The sequence below is a fragment of the Atta cephalotes genome (genome assembly GCF_000143395.1).
Source record: "Atta cephalotes unplaced genomic scaffold scaffold00001, whole genome shotgun sequence".
Lineage (NCBI taxonomy): Eukaryota > Metazoa > Arthropoda > Insecta > Hymenoptera > Formicidae > Atta > Atta cephalotes.
Window position 1 is genome coordinate 9,139,943 of NW_012130065.1, and position 22,585 is coordinate 9,162,527.

General features: G+C 33.9%; 4 protein-coding genes across 4 annotated transcripts in view; 2 read left to right on the forward strand and 2 right to left on the reverse strand.

Moving 5' to 3' along the window:
* LOC105626194 (neuronal acetylcholine receptor subunit alpha-7-like) overlaps nt 1-5,576 on the reverse strand; it is a 22,428-nt gene extending 16,852 nt beyond the window's left edge. Inside the window, exon 1 of the mRNA XM_012207505.1 lies at nt 5,513-5,576. Coding sequence (XP_012062895.1) covers nt 5,513-5,576 — 64 coding nt within the window. The remainder of the gene's footprint in view (nt 1-5,512) is intronic.
* A 2,197-nt stretch (nt 5,577-7,773) lies between these two features.
* LOC105626205 (F-box/LRR-repeat protein 7) lies at nt 7,774-9,132 on the reverse strand. The gene has a single exon (XM_012207513.1). The coding sequence runs from the start codon at nt 9,130-9,132 to the stop codon at nt 7,774-7,776; it is 1,359 nt and encodes a 452-aa protein (XP_012062903.1).
* A 4,104-nt stretch (nt 9,133-13,236) lies between these two features.
* On the forward strand, nt 13,237-21,621 carry LOC105626223 (cytosol aminopeptidase-like). The gene is made up of 8 exons (XM_012207531.1): nt 13,237-13,320; nt 13,605-13,717; nt 19,374-19,537; nt 19,923-20,097; nt 20,199-20,526; nt 20,601-20,869; nt 21,076-21,254; nt 21,395-21,621. Exons 1-8 carry the CDS (start codon nt 13,237-13,239, stop codon nt 21,619-21,621), a joined length of 1,539 nt encoding a protein of 512 aa, XP_012062921.1.
* Nucleotides 14,615-16,654, forward strand: LOC105626213 (E3 ubiquitin-protein ligase RFWD2-like). The gene has a single exon (XM_012207521.1). The coding sequence runs from the start codon at nt 14,615-14,617 to the stop codon at nt 16,652-16,654; it is 2,040 nt and encodes a 679-aa protein (XP_012062911.1).
* Nucleotides 21,622-22,585: the final 964 nt, after the last annotated feature.

Here is a 22,585-nt window from a genome sequence, read left to right on the forward strand (position 1 = left end):
AGAGAGAGAGAGAGAGAAAGAAATAAAATTAACATAATAATATTCTTAATTTTATACATTATATATTGTTATTATAAAATTACTTAATATTAGTGAAATATTAGCGAAATAGATAAAATATATAAACAGATTTTGTGCAATAAATTTATTTATATATTTTTTATATAAATTATATTAATGATATATATAGAAATAAAACAACACACACATACACACACACACACACACACACACATACACTCGCGCGCGCGCGCAGAAAATAGATACACATCTTGTATCATAAAAATATTTTTATTTTTCTGTAAGAGATAAATTTGAAAGAGATATATACATTCGGAAAAAACATCCTGCATGTACCATTTCTTTTATTTATTGTTTAGATAAGTCTTTCGTTGAAATTGTAGAAATTCCGTATGTTTAATTGCAGAATATTATCTTTTATATTCAATTTATTATTCCAAGATTGATATTATACACATTTAAACAATACCTTTTAGCTTATTCAACTAGAAAAATTTCAATTTTCCTCTCTTTCAAGGCTTTTAATAATCATTTTCATCACTGTTGGATGCTGTTAATAATTTAATGAAAAACAACTCGATAATGTAAATAAAATTTATAATTAAACCAAATTGCAAATTTAACGAAATATAATAAAGCATAAATCTAATATTGTACGTTAACTTAATTATTAAAAATTTTAAATTATATCCCTCTTTTTCAATTTAATACCATGCGAAAAAAAATGAAGTGTCCGTATAAAAAACCACTTCATCTAATCACGGCACAAATGATATTCGAAGGGATAAAATGTGATGGCGAATCACTTAGAGTAAAGAATGGTGTAAGGCTGAACGCGAGAAAAGCGGCGTAAAGTCTTGGGAAGCGATCAAGAGATTCCTTTCGCCGGGCCATTCTCTCTGATCACGGCTCTGATCCGTTTCGTTACGTGAATGTTCGTCCATTATAGCGATCAGCTACATGATCAGTATAACGTCAGTCCACCTTCCCATTGAAGCGACCATTGTGCCGTGAAGCGTAGTGAAACCTGTCAGAGGACCAAGCTAATCTCAGCTCAAAGTAAGGAAGGTAGAAAGATACTGCAAGGAAGTGATACTCGTCGCGAAAATACCGCTCGTAATTAGGAGAATGATTCCTCATGGTCTTATCGAACTGTAAAAGTTGTAGCTTCAAACGACAGTGAGTGCCGTTTTCTAACGATATTTGAACGATGCTAAAGTAACATTAGTGGCAGTTTTGCTCATACACAGTTTGGCTTATATTAAAGGAATAATAATATTCTATCTCGAAAAAATCGATTTTTTTCTTTCTGAGTGAATTTTGTTAAAAAGATATAAAAAAATATTTTTAATAAAAATTGAATGATTTTGAAGAGCGCTTTACGGTGATAAGTAAAAACTTACTTGTAAAAATTAAAAAATTAAGAAAAAGTTTTTATTATTATAATAAAATACTCTCGAAACCATTCAACTTTTATTTAAAATATTTTGTTTATCTTTGATGATGCAAACGATATTTATCCTGCAGGAAGAAAAAAAACTTAATATTTTTAAGGGAAATTCCATCTTCTTAGCATGCAAGAAAGCACTTACAAAAATATGAATTTTTTATTTTTGTCTACATTTTAATCGTTAACGTATCCAAAGCTTATCAAAATTGAAGGAGGATATTTGATTGTGTTATCTTATCAGTTCTACTTTTTTTTATTGTTAAATAAGCTGTAAATATAAATAATTTTAATACATATCATAACATTTTAACGCCATTTTTATGATAATCACATATTCAAATCTTTTATCTCCGAGTAGAAAAATAATTTCAAAAGATTCTCATAGATCGAAAAATATTGGCCTGTCACCGTTGCAGAGATCGAAAAATCTCACAGATTCGTAATGAGATCGTATGTTAGATGTCGATACTGTATGAGCTGCGGAATATCTCACGGGATCTCGACCGACTGACATTGAATTTCTTCGTACAGAGCGGCTCATCACGCGAAGACATCTGTCAGCATCTGGAGATTATCTTCCAACATATGAAGATGTTCGATTATCCGAACACTTGAAATAAGAGTAAAATTGCAATAATAAAACAATAATTGGCAGAATAATATGAGGCTAAATAAACAAATTTATCAAAAGAAATTGATTTTTCTAATCTAATACTTTTCATTTTTCAGTTACTTTTATAACTTTGAGAATGACTCCGGATCGGAGTTGAAACGTTAGTTTAATGTAGGCATATTTTTATTTTTATTTTTATTTTTATTAAATTATTTGTATTTATTACGTACATTATATTTTATTATTTTGGCTCATAGCCTTTCTTAACATAATTTATTTTTATTTGAAAGAGAGCCATATTATATTAAGTATTTAAGTATATAAGTATTTTAATACTTTTCAGTTATAAGTATATTAAATTTAATGTAATGTCACATGAAATTAAATTCAAATTTCTAATTATTGTTTTTTAAATTCAAATTGTGTAACTAAAAGTACATTAAATTTCATGAAATTTTCAACAGTTAATTTTTAGCGACACATAATATCTAATAATCATCTATGCTTTTAACAAAGTTATTATTATTTATTATTTCTCGTTTCTCTCCTTTGATTGGTTCAAACTTTTTTACTGTATTGAATTCCATAAAAACAATCTGTTGTTTTGTACACGATCAGCCGCGTGTCAATTCGCAGATAAATGGATAAAACTTAGTTTGTAGTGAACGTGAAGTAGTGAAGTTGACGAGGAAATAATCGCTGATGGTGACCCAAAACCATTAAAACCTCGGTACGTAAACCGATTTGTTAAATGCATGCACAGACCCCGATTCCGACGAATATGTAAATTCCGCCAGTATCCCGATCACCGAATTTAGTGGTATGGAGGAGGCATCAAATGGCCCCTTGACGCGATTGATTCGCAAATGTTTACACTACCAGCTGCGACGCAACATACCATAACGAGATCCAGTTAAGATCGCTACATCGTGGGCTACGTGAAACCTTTAGTAAGAACCTTCTATATATTATCTGTTCCCGGCATTTATTAAACCAAATTTCGAGCATTACAAAATGAATTGAACTAAATTATATATATATTATTTATTGTGAATTAGATTAAATCACAAATTTAATTAGAATATTACATCATTAACTTTTAACTTAAAGTAAAAAGGTAATTTTTCAAATAATTTTTAAAGCAATAAATCAAAAGGAAAATTAAAAGTGACTCAAATTTATAAGAATGGCAACGACGTTGTTCGTGATATCTCGATATAACACTTCTCAAGTAGAACAATATGTCACGATAACGTCAAAATAACGTTAAAATGAAAATCGTAACTCATTTTCACACTGAAAAATGACTTTTAATAATTACTTTAGAACCATTTTAACGTAATTTTGATATCGTGATAATTTATGTTCTGCTTGATTTTCAAACTCAAGGAATTATCAAGTCAAAAAGAAGTCAAAATAGCTTTATTTTGGCATCATGAAAATCAAAATGATGATTTCTAATTATAAAATTTGACTATTTATTGACATTAAGAATAAAAACAAAATCATTTTGATTTTTTGTTGATTTTTGCGCGTTCCTTGGAAGTACAAGAAAGTATCAAATCAAAATAATATTAATTTAATGTCATCGATTATTAATCGATTATTGAATTTATATTATTTTTTTTAACATAATTCAGTCAATATTTTAACTTACAGATTCAAACATTATTTTAATTTTTTTGATCTCTTTAGATTTAATCGGAAAGCAATATTATTGTGTCGCTGAAAGCGACATTCAACATTAAAAGTTTCACAAACCTTTCTCTTATGTATATCCGGGACAGTTAAAAGTAAACTCACATCAGGATTCTGTTTGAACATGTTCGTATTCAACTGCACTCTTGTAACTGACCTTTGCGAATAGAATTTTCTACCGAGCCTAAATTTAAAATTTTAGGATTTGTGCGATCGAAGATTCGTGCAAATATTTTGCATCTGTTAAATTGATTCGACTATTTAAATCTTCAAGGATGTATCTTTAAAAAAAATTCTACGATAATTATTATTTATACGGGCATGGGAATGTAAATTATCGAACCGTCCTTGAAAATTTCTCGGTCAAGAGATGTAATAAAAATCGCGAATTGTTCGCGTTGTCTCTCGTGTCGAGGACGCCCTTCCTAAAAATGGCTCGCAATTTGTTGACGTTTCAGCCTTGGGAATTTGATCGCGTCGCGTAATTTACATCTCAGACGTCTTTGATATCAGTGGTTGTGTAGTCCTGGCGGGCAAAAGCTATGACGAGCTTTGTGACGTCTACAGACAATATCTAAACAATTCTTAAACGCGGTGTACTTTGATACCAAGACACAAACCTTGAAGCTTCATTGATCTACATCTTTCTTAGCTTCCGAAATTATTGAATAGGGTAAAATATAGAATATAGGAAAAGGGTAAATAATCGAGTTTTAAAGGACATCTAAAAAAAGTGACAATAATCCAATTCTCGAAGCAAGATAATTATTCTTTCTTATACAATGGTGTCGTGCTATGAGATTTTTGCTGAGATTTGAGCTCAAGTAAAATTTTTTCCTGCGTCAAAATATTTTTATAGATTTTATAAAAAAGTAAATTTTCACGAAATATAATAATTTCTTAGACTTATTTTGCGAGAACATTTCAATTTTCAATTTTGTAAAAAATATAAAATATTAAAAAGAAAATATTACATATAAATCATATAATAGTTTATCTTAATCTCAAGTTTATCTTAATTTATTTTAAACAAGCTCTAATGGCAATAATTGAAATAAAATTATTAGCTAATAAAATTATACGAATTTGAAAACATTGTTACTATTATTATTATTATTGTTGTTATAGAAATTAATGAAAAAATTTTTAAACTATTTAGAAAAGATTTGCAAAAATTTCATTTGAAAGAAAATCTATTTTATTTTAAACATTCAATGATTAAATATTAAACTTAATTATGCAAAAATTAAATTTATAATTAATAATATTAAGTAATTACAACAAAAATTCAATTAATTAAGGAAACAAAACTTATTACCAAAGAGATCTGAAAATTAAACAAAGAACAAAAACTCTTATTACTCTTATCAATCTTAGTATTTTAAATCCTCAAAGCGAAAACTTTTCAATTTGCAATCGCAATGTTCTAATATTGAAACAAAAAAAGCAAACAATCTAAAATGATTTCTCAGACAACATCGAGACATAACGTCTTTAAGATGTCTTATGTCTCTCTTTTGGATACTTTGTGTTGTCTGAGTCCAGTCGAGAAGTCCGTTCGCGGCTACCTTGCGAATTATCGGCTGCGTTCGGTTTGGACAATTACGCGCTTTAAGCATATAGTCATCATTCTGTCTTTATTGTTCATTGAATGCAAAACAAGGATAGAAGCGCTAAAAACATCCAAATCGATCGTTAAATGAAAATCGCACAATTCTGGGAGTACTCACCATTTCCGAAGGCGATGATCAGAAGAAGCCCGTATCGAAGGAATAGAACGGAAGAGGGCGACATGGAATTGAGGGCCTGCTCGTGACCGCGTGACCGCCTACGTACGACTGATACACGACGACGGCTTTCAACTACCGTGCAATTTCACCCCTGAATCCCGCGCTATCCCTACCAGAGAACGCGGGTTCCCGAAGAAAATTCGCGCAGGCGTTTATCGAAAACGAAACGGCGCCGGCACAAATTTACACTGAATGCGAAGTCCGAATGAAATGCACGAAGATACGCGAAAATGTGTTCAAATTATATAGAATGACATTAAAGAATGACATATTCAAGAAATATATCAAAAAAAAGTCAGAATGACTTTATTTAGACGTCAAAGTCAAAATGATTTTTTATTACAAAATTTGACTGTTTGACGTTAAGAATAAAAATAAAATTATTTTGATTTTTTGTTGATTTTTTTGTATTTCTTGGATATTGCTTTTTATTTTCACACAAGCGATACTGAATCTATAAAAGTTACGAGTATTTTATACGCAGATGGCGTCATTATTTGCTTACTTTGATGACAAAGTTATTGCGTGACAACACAGGTTTATAATCTTACTTTTAATGCGAGCTAATAGACTCAGTAAAGTACAAGTTTCAAGCTATCGAGCTTGTGCAGAATGTAAGTAAAAATCGAATCTCTTATAAGAATAAAAAGTAACGTGCAGCATTCAACTGAGTAATGACATCATAAATGAGAATTATCTGAGTTTTGGTGCAAACAGAAAGCAACTATACAGACTTCTATTGTATTTTAGTCTACTGGACATTACATCATTTTGTAACATCGTTCTATTACTTGAGGTAATTTTTTGTTTGTATTCTTTAATGTTTAAATAACAGAAAGCGCCAATTCCAAAATAATAGCATCGATTTTCTCTCTGAGAGATAACGGATCACATATTTTATTTTTAAGCCAACAAAAACATCTAAATCATAAAATGGACATCATTGCAATCTATTTTTAATAATTTACCAACATTATTTTATCGATCACGGGAGGAAACAAGCTTGAATTATTTTACGTTTTTGTAAACATGCATCACGCACATTCAGTTCAATATTCAAAATGTTTTTGAAAGTAGATATATTTTATGGCACAAAAATGATTGTTGAAATCGTGATTTAATAAATGAGAACGAGTTTTATAATTCAATTCTCTTAAAAATGTATTTATACATATAAATATTTTTTATATTTTTTATATATTTTTTATATATATTGCATGTTAAAATTACCCTTTGCAACTGTAAGGTTTTAATAACATTTTGCTTTGTAAGTTAGAAGAAAAATAAAGATTTCAAAAAATTACAATCTTGTAAGTCTTGTATAAATGTCGAAGTCACAATTTTATAAAAATTGTTTAATGAAATTTGCAGTATATTTAATTTTTTAACAATAACAATTTTTTTTATGATATAAATATAAATAAAATTTGTTGCGCGAAATTTTGGATTAAAAAAATAATTTAGTTTAACAAGAACTGATTTATTGCATATTTCTATGCAATTTCATACGTATTGTATATGCCATGTAATAAATCCACATATTAATTCCAATGGTGTTAAGAAATGAGAATATTTAATATCATATCGTTATTACAATAAATTACAAAACGTTGTTACAAAATATAAACGATTCATTATCATTACACAATGCATTAAATTATAGAAACAATAAATAGCATGCGTGATTTTTGAAAAGCTAGATATATGTATATATTTTTACAACCAATTGTGAAATAATCTTTTTACAAATATGTGAGCGACGAAATGGTGTTTGTTAATAAATAAATTGCAAACGATACAAGTTATCGATCTCAAAAATTGATGATTCACCTTTGTTGTTTTTCTTTTCGTCGCGCCGTATCAAAAATAACATTTATCATCGCGTAAACTTTGATAACAAATTAGGTTTACAATTCTCTATAAACTTTCGCTATATTACACTCTGGCACTTGAGATTAGTGTTACGAAATAAGCGAATATCCTGAGAATATTCGAACATCTTTATAAATTATACTAGAGAATGTATTCTCAATGTATTATATTAACATAATTCCTACTTTTAATATTCTCAGGATATATCAAAATCCCTTTTCCAGAGAATTCATCAGAATATTCTCCTCTTCGGAGTACCTTCCTCCGAGAATACTTCCATACTATTGCTCGGGATTCTTAATACGAGCAACGTTGCTGATTGGATAACATCAGCTGGAGAATCCAGGATTGGTATGTTCTATGACGCAACGTCGGCAGTAACGTTTAACCGCGCGATAGCCGACCCACGTGACTCTGGAGCACTCGCCGATGTTGAGTTGCCGCAGGCCACGTACATAGTAGGCCAAGGCTTCGAGACCAGCGTCGGTGATCCTCTCGCATCCGCATAGGGACAGCTTCTTCAGATTCGGACATCCAGTAGAGAGTGCCTCGAGGGTCGCATCGCCGATGTCGCATTTGCCTATATCCAGAGCGCGCATACGCGGACAACCACGTGCCAGGGCGATGGTCGCGCTGTCGCTAAGCGCTTCGCAACCACGAGCGTTCAGATAGCGCAGCTTGTAGCAATGACGGGCGACGACCAGCAGACCAGCGTCGGACACGCGATCGCATTTGCCTACGGAGAAGTAACGGAGCGATGGACCGAGACGTGCAGCCAGTTCGCGCACCCCGAAGTCTGTAACTTTCACGCAATCCGACACCGACAGCTGACGCAGATTGGCGCAGTAGGAAGCGATGGTAGCCAGGCTAGAGTCGGTAATGCGGCTGCATCTACGTAAGTAAAGACATCCCAGATGCGGCATGCGCGACAGGCTTAGCATCAGACCGGAATCCTCGACTCCATGGCAATCACTAAGATCGAGCGACTGTAGCTGTAAAATAGTGGTACGACCGCAGGCACGAGTAATATTAGAACAGCCAGTCAAGTCAAGCTCTCTGAGATGAGCACAGCCGTCCAGTACGGTGGTGACGTTGGCGTCGGTAACTCGACGCGAGTGTCGCAACACTAGGGAGGTCAGATTGAGGTATGGCAGTTGAGCGAAGATGCCGGGCAACCCGGTGGCGCCTTCCAGGACCAAACGACGGACACAGGTATGACAACCACGGCGCGTCAGCGCGTTTAACGCCGTGGTAGCATTCTGTGGATAACGCACCTCGACCTCTCGCCAGAGTGCTGGATGCCACGCAATCTCCCAGAGTCGTCGGCAAGTCTGCGCCAGGGAACAGCGATCGCGGGTGTCGAGCCAGCTAAAGATCCTCAGCAGCAGACTGTCGTCCAGCTGGCAGAGGTCATTGACGATGACGTGATGAACCAGATGCTTAGGTTGCTGCGATAGCTGTTGCTGCTGTTGTTGTTGACGAGTCGGCGTGCTGGATACACCTGGGGTTGATGAGGACGATGATGAAGTAGTGCGGCAAGCATTGTTATCGAGAGTGTGATAGCCCAAGTCGATAGCGTCCGCTCCTGGTCGATAAACGCCGACCTTCTGCGACGAGTAGCCTCCTCCCCGCTCAGAACCGCTCTGTTCCCCGAAGCTGGGAAAGAGGAGTGGGCATGATCCTTCCATTCCATGCTCCGTTCTGCAATTCAGAAATTCATTTCAATACAATCGTGTAATTTTTATATTCATATTCTAAGTAGAGATAAAAATTGTTGGATCCGAAGGACATTTCACAACAATATTTACATTCTAAAACATGATTTATGTTTTTAAACATTTTCTCGCTGAACATAAAGTAACAGTAACGTTACAGCAATGTTATAATTTCCTACTAAACAGTTATTTACAACTTGTGTTATGTTACATATATATAGTATATATGTATATGTGTATATATTTTTTTGCAATTTTAAACAATGTTTAAAATCCAATTGTAAGTGCATATAATAAAATTATTATTTATTATTGCTATTATTATTATTATTTTATTGAGTAAGAAATTATAATATTAATATAATGTTATTGTTACTTTATGTTTAATAGATTTTCATAGATTTGCTCACACGTAATAAAAACGTAAGTATATTTTTCGAAATTAAAGGACAAATTCTAACTTAAAATTTAACAATCAAAGTATATAGTCAAAATTGGCAAACTAAATTACAATAGAAATTGCTTTCGAAATTATTTCTAAAAAATACAGAAAATTCAAATTTTATATGCTTAATTATTAGCCTGTGTTGTTTAATGACGACATATGTCATGACGTAATTAATTTACGGATAGATTATTCTTCGAATTTACGAAGCTAAATGTAGAACTGCCACAATTCCACTTTTCTCAGATAGAATTACTTTCGCACTGCTTTAATGATAAGTTACGGTATTCACTTTCGAGAAAAAAAATTTTGCCACTGTATGGATCTCGAATTTTGCGCGGTGGTGCGTATTTACAGAGTGCGAGTTAAGGCGCGGGGAGGGGCCTTATAGACGCGTCCATTCGCGACGCGTCACGACCGTTTACGGCACGGTTTGACGTGCGAATTTCACAATTAACTCACAACGGGATGCTGGACGGGAGAGTCAGCGACCGTGCGTGACATCACCGAGCAATATCGATCTATCCGCCACCTCCTCCATGTTGATCCCGCATTCCAACTCTCGAAGCAGATGCGGGGCCCGAATGCGTTTCGCTCGCACGGGGGGCCGCGCGAGAATGGTCCACTCGATGTTCGCGCTCACCCTGGAAATCCTCGAATTCGTCGAATTGCTCGTGCAGTCGCCGAGAAATGTGCGCGATCGCGTTTCGCAAACAATCCGATGAAAAATCCGACATATGACAGGACTCCCGACACACTTACAGGGACCCCCAATACAATCGTGCTTCCCCCCTCCCCCTCTTGTTTCCACGCCAGGGCCTCTGAGACCCCACTCCAGTCTCCAAGTCGATCAACCGGGACTTCTAGCGGATGAAAGGTGCGTTGCGAAAAGCGCTTCGCCTCATTGGAGATGCATAACTGTGCAGAAAGGTTTCGCATGAAATCAACAAGCTGCTAGATATGTAAATAAATCGAATAAATTCAGAACAAAAAATAAGCGTAGTAAATAATAATAAAATAGATCGTGTACGAATGTGAAAGTTTAGACGATTGCATTGGCAAAATGGCGATAAACTGAACTCTAGGTAGGCTATCGTGTCTCATTACAAGGTTCATTCGATGTAAAATGGAAATCAAACATTTATGCAAAATTATCTTATAAAGCGTATAATATTTCGGAACCATAGAACAACTTAGTTATTCTATAATGGACATGTTATTCTAGTTTTTTTTACGGAATCAATTTGTAGAACACTAAGTAGGCGACAGAAAAAAATCATGCCTCGCTAGAAACTAGAAATTAGAATATTCGTAGCTTGGCTACGTAGTTCAATGTACACGCATATAGGGGCGTTAGTAGATTTTATTTTAAGTGCGGACATGTTTATTCTCAAGTTTTCTTTAGTTCATGAATATAACTTCGTTAACATATTACTGAATATATGTAAATAAAACAATGATATTCTCTGATAAAACATTACAAGTAAAATACAAGTAAATCATAAGGTTTATTTTTTTATTGTTGCACTGAATTGCAAATTAGAACTTCCCCTCTCCCTTTTGCCAAAGTTCAAATATATATTTATTCCAAAGTAGTATTAAGTATAAAAAGTTTATATTAATTCAGCTATAAACAGACTTAAAATTTACAGAAAAGGGATAAAGGCAAAAGGAAGAAGGTAAAATTTCCAACTGAATGATGAATTCGTCAACAAACATGACCATGACTAACATCTTAAAGAACAAGAATTCCTTTGAGGACAAGTTACTCAAGAGAAATAGAAAAGAATAGCGAAGAATTTGAAGGAGGCAAAAAAGGCCGGCATGCTCCAATCATCATTGACAAAAAAATGCAAGAACAATAATCCACATATTCCTTAATATATCAGCTAGGTACGATGGTATTTCATTGTCCAGACTCTCACCTTGAAAAGACAACCAAAAGACAACCAGAGACAATAGTTCAAGAAACAGAAGTAATATATACTTAGTACATAAATATCTAGTACAATCGTTCTTTCCGAGTGAAAGCCAAGTAGTCAAGCCATTGGAGAATCAGGAAAGAAAACTACAAAGGCAATTGATAATGCTTAAGATAAAGTATCATTCGCTAGAAAAGAGATGGACATTAAGTCAGATATTTCAGACAGTAATCATTCTACAAATAAATCTTCATCTGACAATGGCTGAAAAAGATCAAACAAGATCAGAACAAGAGAAGAAACAAAAATTGGGGAAACAGAAACAAAAGAAAAATCGATAGAAGATGAAGAGTAATATCGAGAAACAAAACAATGATGACAAGCTGAAGAAAGCATTGGAAAAGGGAGAGGAAAATGCAAATGAATAGATAGTTGAAAACAAACGATAGGAAGATAAATTATCGATTAATGCGATGTGTTTGTTCTTCAAAACGAGACAAGAAATTTTCAATAGAGAGAAAGAGAAAAAATGTTTGTGTTTGGAAAATTAATGTTAAGTTATTAAAAATTAAAATTGCTAAGTTATGTAACAAAGTTCCCTATATTTACTATACATATATTTGTATTTATTGTAATATATTTATATATATATATTATAATACTTACATATGTATAAAAAAAAGTTGCAATATAAAATATCTAATTTATTTCACAAATATAATTTAGCATTTAATACTTTAATTTATATAGTATAAATTACACTAATTATGTGCATGGGAAAATTTTCTGTAAAAATTGCTTTAACTATCATTTAAAAATTAGAAAGTTTAGATAAATTAAGATAAATTAAGTTTTGAAAATATAAATATGTATACTATACAATATTTTGTTTTTAGCTATTCTTTGAAATGTTCAAAATTTCATTCACACAATGTGATTCACACAATCTAGATATTTTTTGCTAAGAAAGATATTCCGAGCTTTTTATTTTGGACCGAATAGTACGTTTAGAACAAATATAAACACGATTATGTCAAAAAAAAGGAAGTTTTCAAAATATATTTTTACGTTAAGATATTTTATTTTTTACAAATTATTTTTTAGCCTCAACGTACGATACAATTATTTTGGCTGCGTTCGGAAACGTTGCTCCGATGCCTTAGATTCATCATCTTGCCCTTGTTTAACATTAATAACTTGTTTAATGTTAATCAAGAATAAGATGATGCAAAGGTATCCGAGCGATATTTTCGAACGCAGTCTTTGTGTCAAGTTTTTCTCTTTGAAGCAAAACTAAAAAGATGATAAAAAAACTTAGAAGAGTACGCTCCATAGATTTTTATATATAATATAAAAAAATATTTTTGCATATAAACCCAAGCAGAACAACAAGTAACAATAACGTCAAAATGACATTAAAATGAATCGAAAATGATTGAAAAATAACTTTTAATGATCATTTTAGAGTCATTCTGACATTATTATAATATCATAATGACATGCTGTTCTGTTTGGGAAGTCGTCGATTATCATCGAAGAAGTCTTTCGCATTCATAATTCGCGCGATTTACATTGGTTTACATTCGCGTGGCGCCAATGTTTCGGAGATTAAATCCAACCTATCAGAATCGTCGTTTCACCGTCGCCGTCGTGTGCGCCTTCATGATGAGGGTATATATGTATCACACCTAATACTCTTGGGAACGAATTATGGCATTGTCTTTTATCAGGACTAGAGCACTACAGTACGGAAATTCACACTTGCGTCTGTTCGCCAACGTATCGACCATGAAGGTAATATCGTGCGATTCTTCTTCATTGATTAAAAAACTGCACGTTCGCTCTTCGAAACAATGAGACGCGAAATTTTCGTGGAATCTCGGAAAATTCGGACAAGCATGATGCAATTTGTCGTCGTGTGCAAGTGCAAACATATCTTGGGCGTTTTATCTGAACTCCTTCCTGTCGACGTCAACAATCAAATGTCGCTGACTCGATATTCCGTATTCTCAGATATATTTACTCGTCGATGATGTTGTTATCGCTCATCTGACATATTTACCCCTTTTTTTCCGCAGACGGGATTGGTATTGGGTGTATACGAAACTGAAAGCGAGGATGTCGTGCTCACCCCTACGGCGGCCAAGTACAATGAGCTGGTTAACGGCAAGCTGCTGAAAAACATTCTGCTGTAAGTCTCAATACCCGCTACTTATCATCACTGTAAAATCTCTTTTGTGCATCCGCGCGATTTTAGAAACGGCATCACGCCGCAGAGCGTCGTTCTGTGTTATAGACTATTATATTATTTTGTTATCTAACAAGGCTGTATCCCTTGTGCGTCACTGTTGTAGAATATATTTGCCAGACTACTCTGCCTTACTATTTGGACACAAATGTTGACTCAACGCATTGAATATTCTTCAAATTCCTTTTTTCTTTCTCCATATTGAACCCTTCCTTCTTTCAACAAGGTTAATCTATGTTCTTCATGTATATATACACACATACTTTATTTAACAAGCGTGTACACAAAGTTATAGTATCATGACGCGTATAAGAAAGCCCCAGCCCCCATACAGCATTGCACTTCCAAATTGTTGTTTCACTTTCGTTTGGTCATACGATATAACAATATGTTTAAATATTTTATTCATATTTCCAGCCTGAAACAATTGTTATAATGCTGCCTGAGCTTTATCTGACATTAAAAAGTGCTTTCCCTTTGTTATCTTAAAATTGTCATATATGAAGTATCATTTCTGTTAATTGAAAATTTTGAATTTTTCAATGATAGTCTTGCGCAACACGAGCTCACTGGCATTATTTTCATTGTTTCAGGAGTGACTAGAGTGAGAGACGGTATTATACGCATGATATGAAGCGCAACTTGCTCCGCACAAGGATATCCTAGAAACACGCTGCGCTTTATAAATGAGAATATAATACTGCCTGATTTATGATACATTCTTTTCAATGCAACATCAGACGAAATTGAAATAAGAGATTTTAAGCTGTTAAATCGTTGAGTTAATTGACCATCACTGCTTCAAGACTGACACAAGAATCAAGTAGAGTAATATTAGTAATGTCGACTCCTGGCGACAGTAATATGGGGAATGATAGCAGCGCAGGGAGCAGTGGTGGATTAGGCGATGGTAAATTTAATAAGCCTCATCCACCTACAAACGTGCTACAGAGAATGACTGGCATATTAGAAGATAAGAGCAATGATTACATGTGTCCGATTTGCTTCGATCTTATCGACACGGCGTATATCACACGTTGTGGACATACGTTTTGTCATCATTGTATTGTAAAATGTTTAGAGATTAAAGACCGTTGCCCGAAATGCAGTTTCACGTTGAGCGAACAGGACATTTTCCCGAATTTTCTGTTGGACGAGCTAGTTTCCAAGTATAAAACGAGAACCAAGGGTCTCGCTCAGCTAGGCTCTTACACGGACAATAGTAGGCACAGAACGGTGGGTAACGATTCTTCGGTACCAGCATCTGACGGACTGAGGAGCATTGTGGCAGCGGAGAGCGCCAATCTTACTCTACCTGACGTAAATGTGATGTTGGAGGTGCTGACTCAACGAAAGCATCTGCTCGAGGCAGAGACTTGTACGGCGCAAAACAAGCTTTTACACGAGTTTCTCAAACACTTGCTGCAGCAAAAGGAAGAGCAAAAAAATCAGTTGCAAAAAGAAGTGGCGTTGATCAAAAAGGACATGGAGGAAGTAGAAAACATTCTGAAGGACGTTCAGAGTAAGTGTCCGCGGGTAGAGGACGTCAAGAAAGCGAGTGAGAACGATTCCGCACAAGTATCAGCCATTAGGCGAGAGATGCTTGGCCTTATAGATATAATAGACTCAAATATGATAAAACCTAGTGAAAAGGCCACTGATACCTTCACCAATCCAAGTATCAGTCAACCCGGTGGATCAACGCTAGCCATACGTAGAAAGAGGCTACACGCTCATTTCGACGATTTCGTTCAATGTTATTTCGACTCTCGCGGCAAGGAACTGTTACTCGGCCAGAAAACACAATCTCAGAGCGAAGCTCAACAGCACGGTGGCGTGCACAGCACGAGTTCCGGTCTAGACGTCTTTCGCGAGAATCTCGTCAAATTCTCGAGGTACAATTCCCTTCGTCCACTGGCCACCCTCAACTATTCGTCGGATCTCTTCAATAACTCAACCATTGTATCCAGTATCGAGTTCGACAAGGACAACGAATTCTTTGCAATTGCCGGTGTTACCAAACGTATCAAAGTATTCGATTACGGTGCGGTTATCCGTGATACCGTCGACATTCATTATCCCTGCGTCGAGATGGTTTCTAGCTCCAAGATTTCTTGTGTTTCTTGGAATTCCTTTCACAAAGGAATGCTTGCATCTTCTGATTACGAAGGCACCGTGACGGTATGGGACGCGATGACTGGTCAGAGGACAAAGGCGTTCCAGGAGCATGAGAAGAGGTGTTGGTCTGTCGATTTCAATGACGTGGACACTAGATTGATCGCGTCCGGCTCTGACGATGCCCGAGTCAAGTTGTGGGCATTGAATACCGATTATTCCGTGGCGTCGTTAGAAGCGAAAGCAAACGTATGCTGCGTGAAATTTAATCCACGCAGCTCATGTCACTTGGCATTCGGCTCTGCAGATCACTGCGTACATTATTACGATTTACGCAACATGAAGGAAGCACTGTGCATATTCAAAGGCCACCGCAAAGCCGTCTCTTATGTCAAGTTTATCAACAAGGAGGAAATTGTATCAGCCAGTACAGATTCTCAGTTGAAGATGTGGAATATAAATAATCCGCTTTGTTTACGATCGTTCGTTGGGCATGTAAATGAGAAGAATTTTGTCGGACTCGCCACTGATGGTGATTATGTGGCCTGCGGATCAGAAAATAATGCACTGTACGTGTATTACAAAGGACTGACAAAGCAGTTATTCTCGTACAAATTCGATGCCGTTCGAAGCATATTGGAGGTGCAAGACAGAAGAGAAGAAGATCTGAATGAGTTTGTATCTGCGGTGTGTTGGAGGCAGATGTCTAATGTCGTAGTAGCCGCTAATTCTCAAGGAATTATCAAAATATTAGAACTGATTTGAGACAATTAGAAACAATTGAACGGGGAACTTAACTGATTGTGAGTGAAAAAAAAACGTATATTCGATTACTATAAATTAAAACGGGTCTAAATAATTAAGAAGGTAGAATCAAACTAGAAATATGAAAATAATAAGACAAAAATTCTACTTCAAGAAAAGAATTTATCAAATCTATTGTTTTGTGTTTTTGTCCGCGTACTTAGACCCTTTTTATTTTATGGTATCTCTCTTGTGATTATTTTAAGCGTGAATAACAACGAGAAATAACGGAATCATTCTAAATAGCGTAATTATAATAATAACGCATAGTAAAAATTTCTACTATTGAAGTAATTTGTAGATCGGATGGAAATAACGTTAAATGATACATTATCGGCGAATAAAACTATTGTAAATGGAGATCTTTGATTGATCCATGCTCAATGTATCAGAGAGCACAAATATTTTCTCTGAACTATATGCTATGTGTATAATTCTGAATTTACGCTATATGTACAATTCTAAATTATACACTGTGTGCATTATACGTACGATTAGGAAAATCAGTACTGTTAATTATTACATTTTCGTCTTAAATCTATTTTCTAATCTAATTTAGATGTAATTCTATCTCAACAGACTGAATCGTAAAAAAGGTTTTACATTGTTATAACATATTCAAAAAATATTCCTGTGTATGACTTATACGATGATCTTTCGTAATTTTACGTTATCGATACTTAACATTTATTGGAGATACCATAATTGCACGCTTGCTGAATTATTTTGTGCAGATATATACATATATACATACATACATACATACATATATATTTTTAAATATGCTCGTGTGATGTGAGAATGGCACTTAGTACAATAAGTACAATACTTTTGGAAGCAGCAGTTCGAACCTGCAAAAATTTACAGCAGTGTATGCGTGTGTTCGAGAGTGATTTTCCAATAACGCTTCTTAATGTTCGAATAATGATTATTTTAATATCTTAATCCATAATCTATTCTTAATGCAAATTTAAAGATGATAAATAATGTTTGATAATGGCACAATTTTTTTTACAGAATTTTCATAATAAATCTGAAATGCACTTGTTTAAGGCTCCTGCCTACTCACTGCAATCATTTTAGATATCAAAAGCGAAAAAAAAAATACATAAAGAAAATTCTTGCAAACTATATTAAAATATATTCCTTAATAAAACATTTGCTATCGTTAGAATAGATTTGTAAAATATATCGAAAATTCTATGTTCCGTAATTATTACGATTTTATTCTATTCCGAAATAAAAGAAGAATATTCATAATATTTTACAAATTGTATTCTATAAATGCAAATATTTTATTGAAAAATATTTCTATTAATATATAGGAAGCCCTTAAGTTTTTTAAAAATTGGAAAAAATTCAAATCGGAAATTATCAAAATTAATACGCATATATATTGAAATGTAATATAAATCTGATACACATATGTAACTTGGACTGGCAATTGTATACAAATCGTACCTGCATTTTCTTAGAAATCAATAATAATTGTAATACCGATATTTTCGCTGCCGCATGATAGAAATATTAAAAAAATTTTTTTGCATTTTAACAAAATGTTTAGCTTAAATTGACTTGATGGTATCACAATGTGATTGCACAATCTTGTAAACAGAAACGTGATAAGAAGTAATCAACAACATCTCCAATATTTTTTTGCACTCATAATGGTATATATAGATAACACATATTTTTATTGAAACTGACTTATGATATTTCTTTACTAAATATTAAATTATTTTATTGATTATATTATGTCTTCTTTGTGTTTGATTTTGCTGTTAAAAAATTTGTAATATTATATTAACTCCTAATTGAAACATTGAATAATCGAAGAACAGAAAAAACAAAATAAAACAAAGTAAATTATTGTTTTAAATAATATGAACATTATTTAAGAAAAGAAATTGTACAAAGAATAAAGGAAATAGAGGAATGAAATATATTATGGTAAAAATATATAACATTCACATAAATTTTCGGAATGTGAAATTGAATAGAAGTTGTTTTTTTTTTTTTTTTTTTTTTTTTTTAAATATAAAATTGCTCTTGTTATAATATTAATGAATCTATTATTTCTTATTTGCGGCGAACATATCTAATTATATGTAAATTTATTTTTTATTATATTGTGTTACTATACTACTATGCCAAGTAAACCCCATGACAAAGTCACATTACTACTTATAGCGTTATTGTATATAAAACAATTTATGAAGTTTATCAACAGATTTCATTGTATATTATATCTTAAGCTGCTAAATAGGTTATAATGCTCGTTTCAACAGTGTTAGTGAGAACTGATGTGAAACAGTTCCGTAACGTAATGTATCTACGCTGATACTGTAGCTCAGAAAAACAGCAGTTGTGAATTAATGTGTAGCTATACTCTCCGAAGTGAGTAATTGTAAATGTACCGATGTATAATGTATAACTGAATGAAAAAAAGAATATTCTAGAATAAAGAATAGTATATTTTTAGAGTATATTTTAAAATTGCAAATATACCATACATGATGAATGTCAAAAGAATGCCTAGATTCTATTGTAATTAATAAATTTATGAATTTGTGTCTGAATATTTCTGTCTACTAAATGCGTTATTATCGCATATTTTTCCTCAACAAATTGTTATGGTCAAAATTTTTTCACTAACTTCGAACGAATGTTTGCGCTACAGAGCAGGACCAAAGATCCCTAAAGGTCATGCTAGAGTGTTTTGGGGTTTGGATGAAACAGATTACTCCGGAGTCGCGGTAGTTGGACTGGGGAAACAAGGTCTTGCGATTAACAAACTTGAGGAGATTCATGAAGGGAAGGAAAGTGTACGTGTTGCCGCAGCAGGTAATCTTTAGTATTCAAATTATGTATCATGCAAATACAGTCACTTTGTTATTCAAATCCCTTCAGATAATACTTTAAGCTCTATACACACACACACACACACACACACACACACACACACACACACACACACACACACACACACACATATATATATATATATATATATATATGCTAAATTGAAACAATTTCAAAACATGTTCTTATCTTATTAAATGGTATTAATTTCTTTTGTGCGTTTAAGATTATAGTGTAATTATAATTGTTTATAGTATACAGGATGATTTATCCATTTTTTAAACAGGTTTTAAAGGAAAATCGTTAAAAAGAAAATTATATTATAAAATATTATATATTCTATTAAAGTTTTAATTTTATTTTCTAGCGGGCTGCCGTGCACTGGATGATGTCGAGATAAAGGACATTAAGTTAGAAATGCTAGGAGACGCGGAAGCTGCCGCTGAAGGAGCTGGTTTATCCACATGGCTTTATCAAGGTTATAAAAATGAAGAAAAGAAAAAGAAATTACCAAAGATTTCACTATACGGAGAAGAAGGAGAGTAAGTAATATTTCTTTATGTTTATCAAAAAACATTCATTAAAATTGAAAAATGTAGATTTTGTTTAAGAATACAAAACTAATAATTTATTATTCTTTAAGGGCAGAATGGCGAGTTGGCATTATCAAAGCTCAAGCACAAAACTGGGCTCGCGAACTCTCGGACACGCCCGCGAATCTGATGACACCGACAATATTTTCGCAAAGGGTCTTTGAGGTTTTGACGCATCTCGGGGTTGATGTACAAGTACATGACAAAAGCTGGGCCGAGCAGAAGAAGATGGATTCGTTCCTTAGTGTGGCGCGCGGTAGCATCGAACCACCCAAGTTCCTCGAAATCAGTTACAAGGGCGCCGAGAATCCGAACGAGTCACCAATGACGTTTGTTGGCAAGGGAGTTACTTTCGATGCCGGTGGCATCAGCCTTAAGGTGAGTCAGTCTTTCTCTATTTCTAGAAATAATTAACGAGAAAATGAGATTTTAAGGTAAGCAATTTCTCGCAGCCATCAGCGGAGATGGACGAGATGCGCGCAGATATGAGCGGCGCCGCCTGTGTGGCCGCTACCATACGAGCCGCAGCGGAACTCAAACTGAAGAAAAATATTGTCGGACTGATCCCACTCACGGAGAATCTACCGTCCGGACATGCTACGAAACCGGGAGATCTAGTGCGGGCGATGAACGGCAAGACCATCATCGTGGACAACACCGACGCAGAAGGCAGGCTGATTCTCGCCGATGCGCTGTCCTACGCTGAACAGTTTAACCCAAGGTTTGCTTGAAACTAAATAAAATAAATTGTATTGGTCTTAATATTTAGAATTAGTATAAAAGAACTATATCTCTTGGATCCTAATTTTAGCAAAAAGATATTTCCTATGTTATGTTAATATATTATCGTATTTTATCAATATTTTCGGAGCAGAGAAATTATCTAAAACAATTATAAATAGATAAGTGTCTTCAATTTAAATATAGATTTATCTTGGATATCGCTACGTTGACTGGTGCCATGAGAATCACCTTGTCGAATTCTGCAACTGGAGTATTTACTAATGATGGCAACCTTTACGAAACTCTGAGAAATGCTGGCACGGTAACCGGCGATCGAGTATGGAGATTACCTCTGTGGCAGCATTTCACGGATGAAGTAACAAGTGAGTGATTCAAAGAATTTATGCACGCGTTACGTTATCTATTTTATAACTCTATTTTAGAAACTTCTTTCTTTATATATTCATTCTTTATTATCTCCGGATCTCACTGTCCCGTTATTAAATGTCCCGATAATTTTCAGAAAAAGTTAAAGGTGCTGATATAAATAATATCGCGAAGTGCAAGGGTGGTGGCTCTTGTACTGCCGCTGCATTTTTGAGAGAGTTTATCACCAAGGATACGCCGTGGATGCATTTGGACATAGCTGGTGTCATGGGTCCCGCCCACGACGAATTACCATATATCCCGGCTGGAATGACCGGGCGTCCGACACGTACGCTTATACAATTCCTACAAGCGCTCTGTTAAACAGTCTGCAGATGGTCATTTTACGTAACTCTTACACGTCAAACGTGTCCTTGTAATTTTATATACATATATGTAAAAGTTTACACAGAAGGATATGTATATAGAAATATACATATATATAGGTATATATAGGGGAATTACGCCTAATATGGAGAGGATTATATTGGGCGATGCATTCAATTACTCGAAGTAATAAAGTATAGAATGATAAGGTGATAAAACGCATAAACAACTTGCCGCAGGCCAGTAACAGCATTTTTTAAATCTAATATCTTACTAGATAGATAAAACCAGACTCATTGGTCAGGTTTCTACGAGAGTTTAAGATTAAAAATAATGCAAGTTGAATGTATGTGCTTTAACGCGGTTTGGAAATTATCTTTCAACAATATCAACAGTCTGAATATTAAATAAGCTGAAACTTAAATTTTTAATAAAATTTACGATATAATAACGAATGCTAGCAAGATAATTTCTGCATGATGTGAAATTTTGCCATTACTATAAGAATATTAGAAAATATTATATTAAGTTTGTTAATCAAGGTTTTATATATATATAATTCTTGATATATTTGACATATTTTACATTATATAGATGATATATCTCGAATAATTATCTAAATTTTCTATCTGATAGATTGTTATATATTCGACGATTACACGCAATCCTTTGAATCAAAATTATTAAACCTCGCCATATTAGGCAGTGCCTACATCTTTTAAGTTACCACTTCTTATACGATTAAAATATATAATCCGTAAAAGTAATGTATACATGCAGTGGAAAAAAAATGAAATAGAATACTTAATCATTTACATATGAAAGTTGCTTATTTTAAACAAATTTCACATTTGTCAAAGCATCTCCAGATACATGTGTGTATCATGTAATAATTTGATAATTATATATTCGTTGCATTTTAACACATACGAATGTTTGTAAAACTTATCAAGTTGTTTCT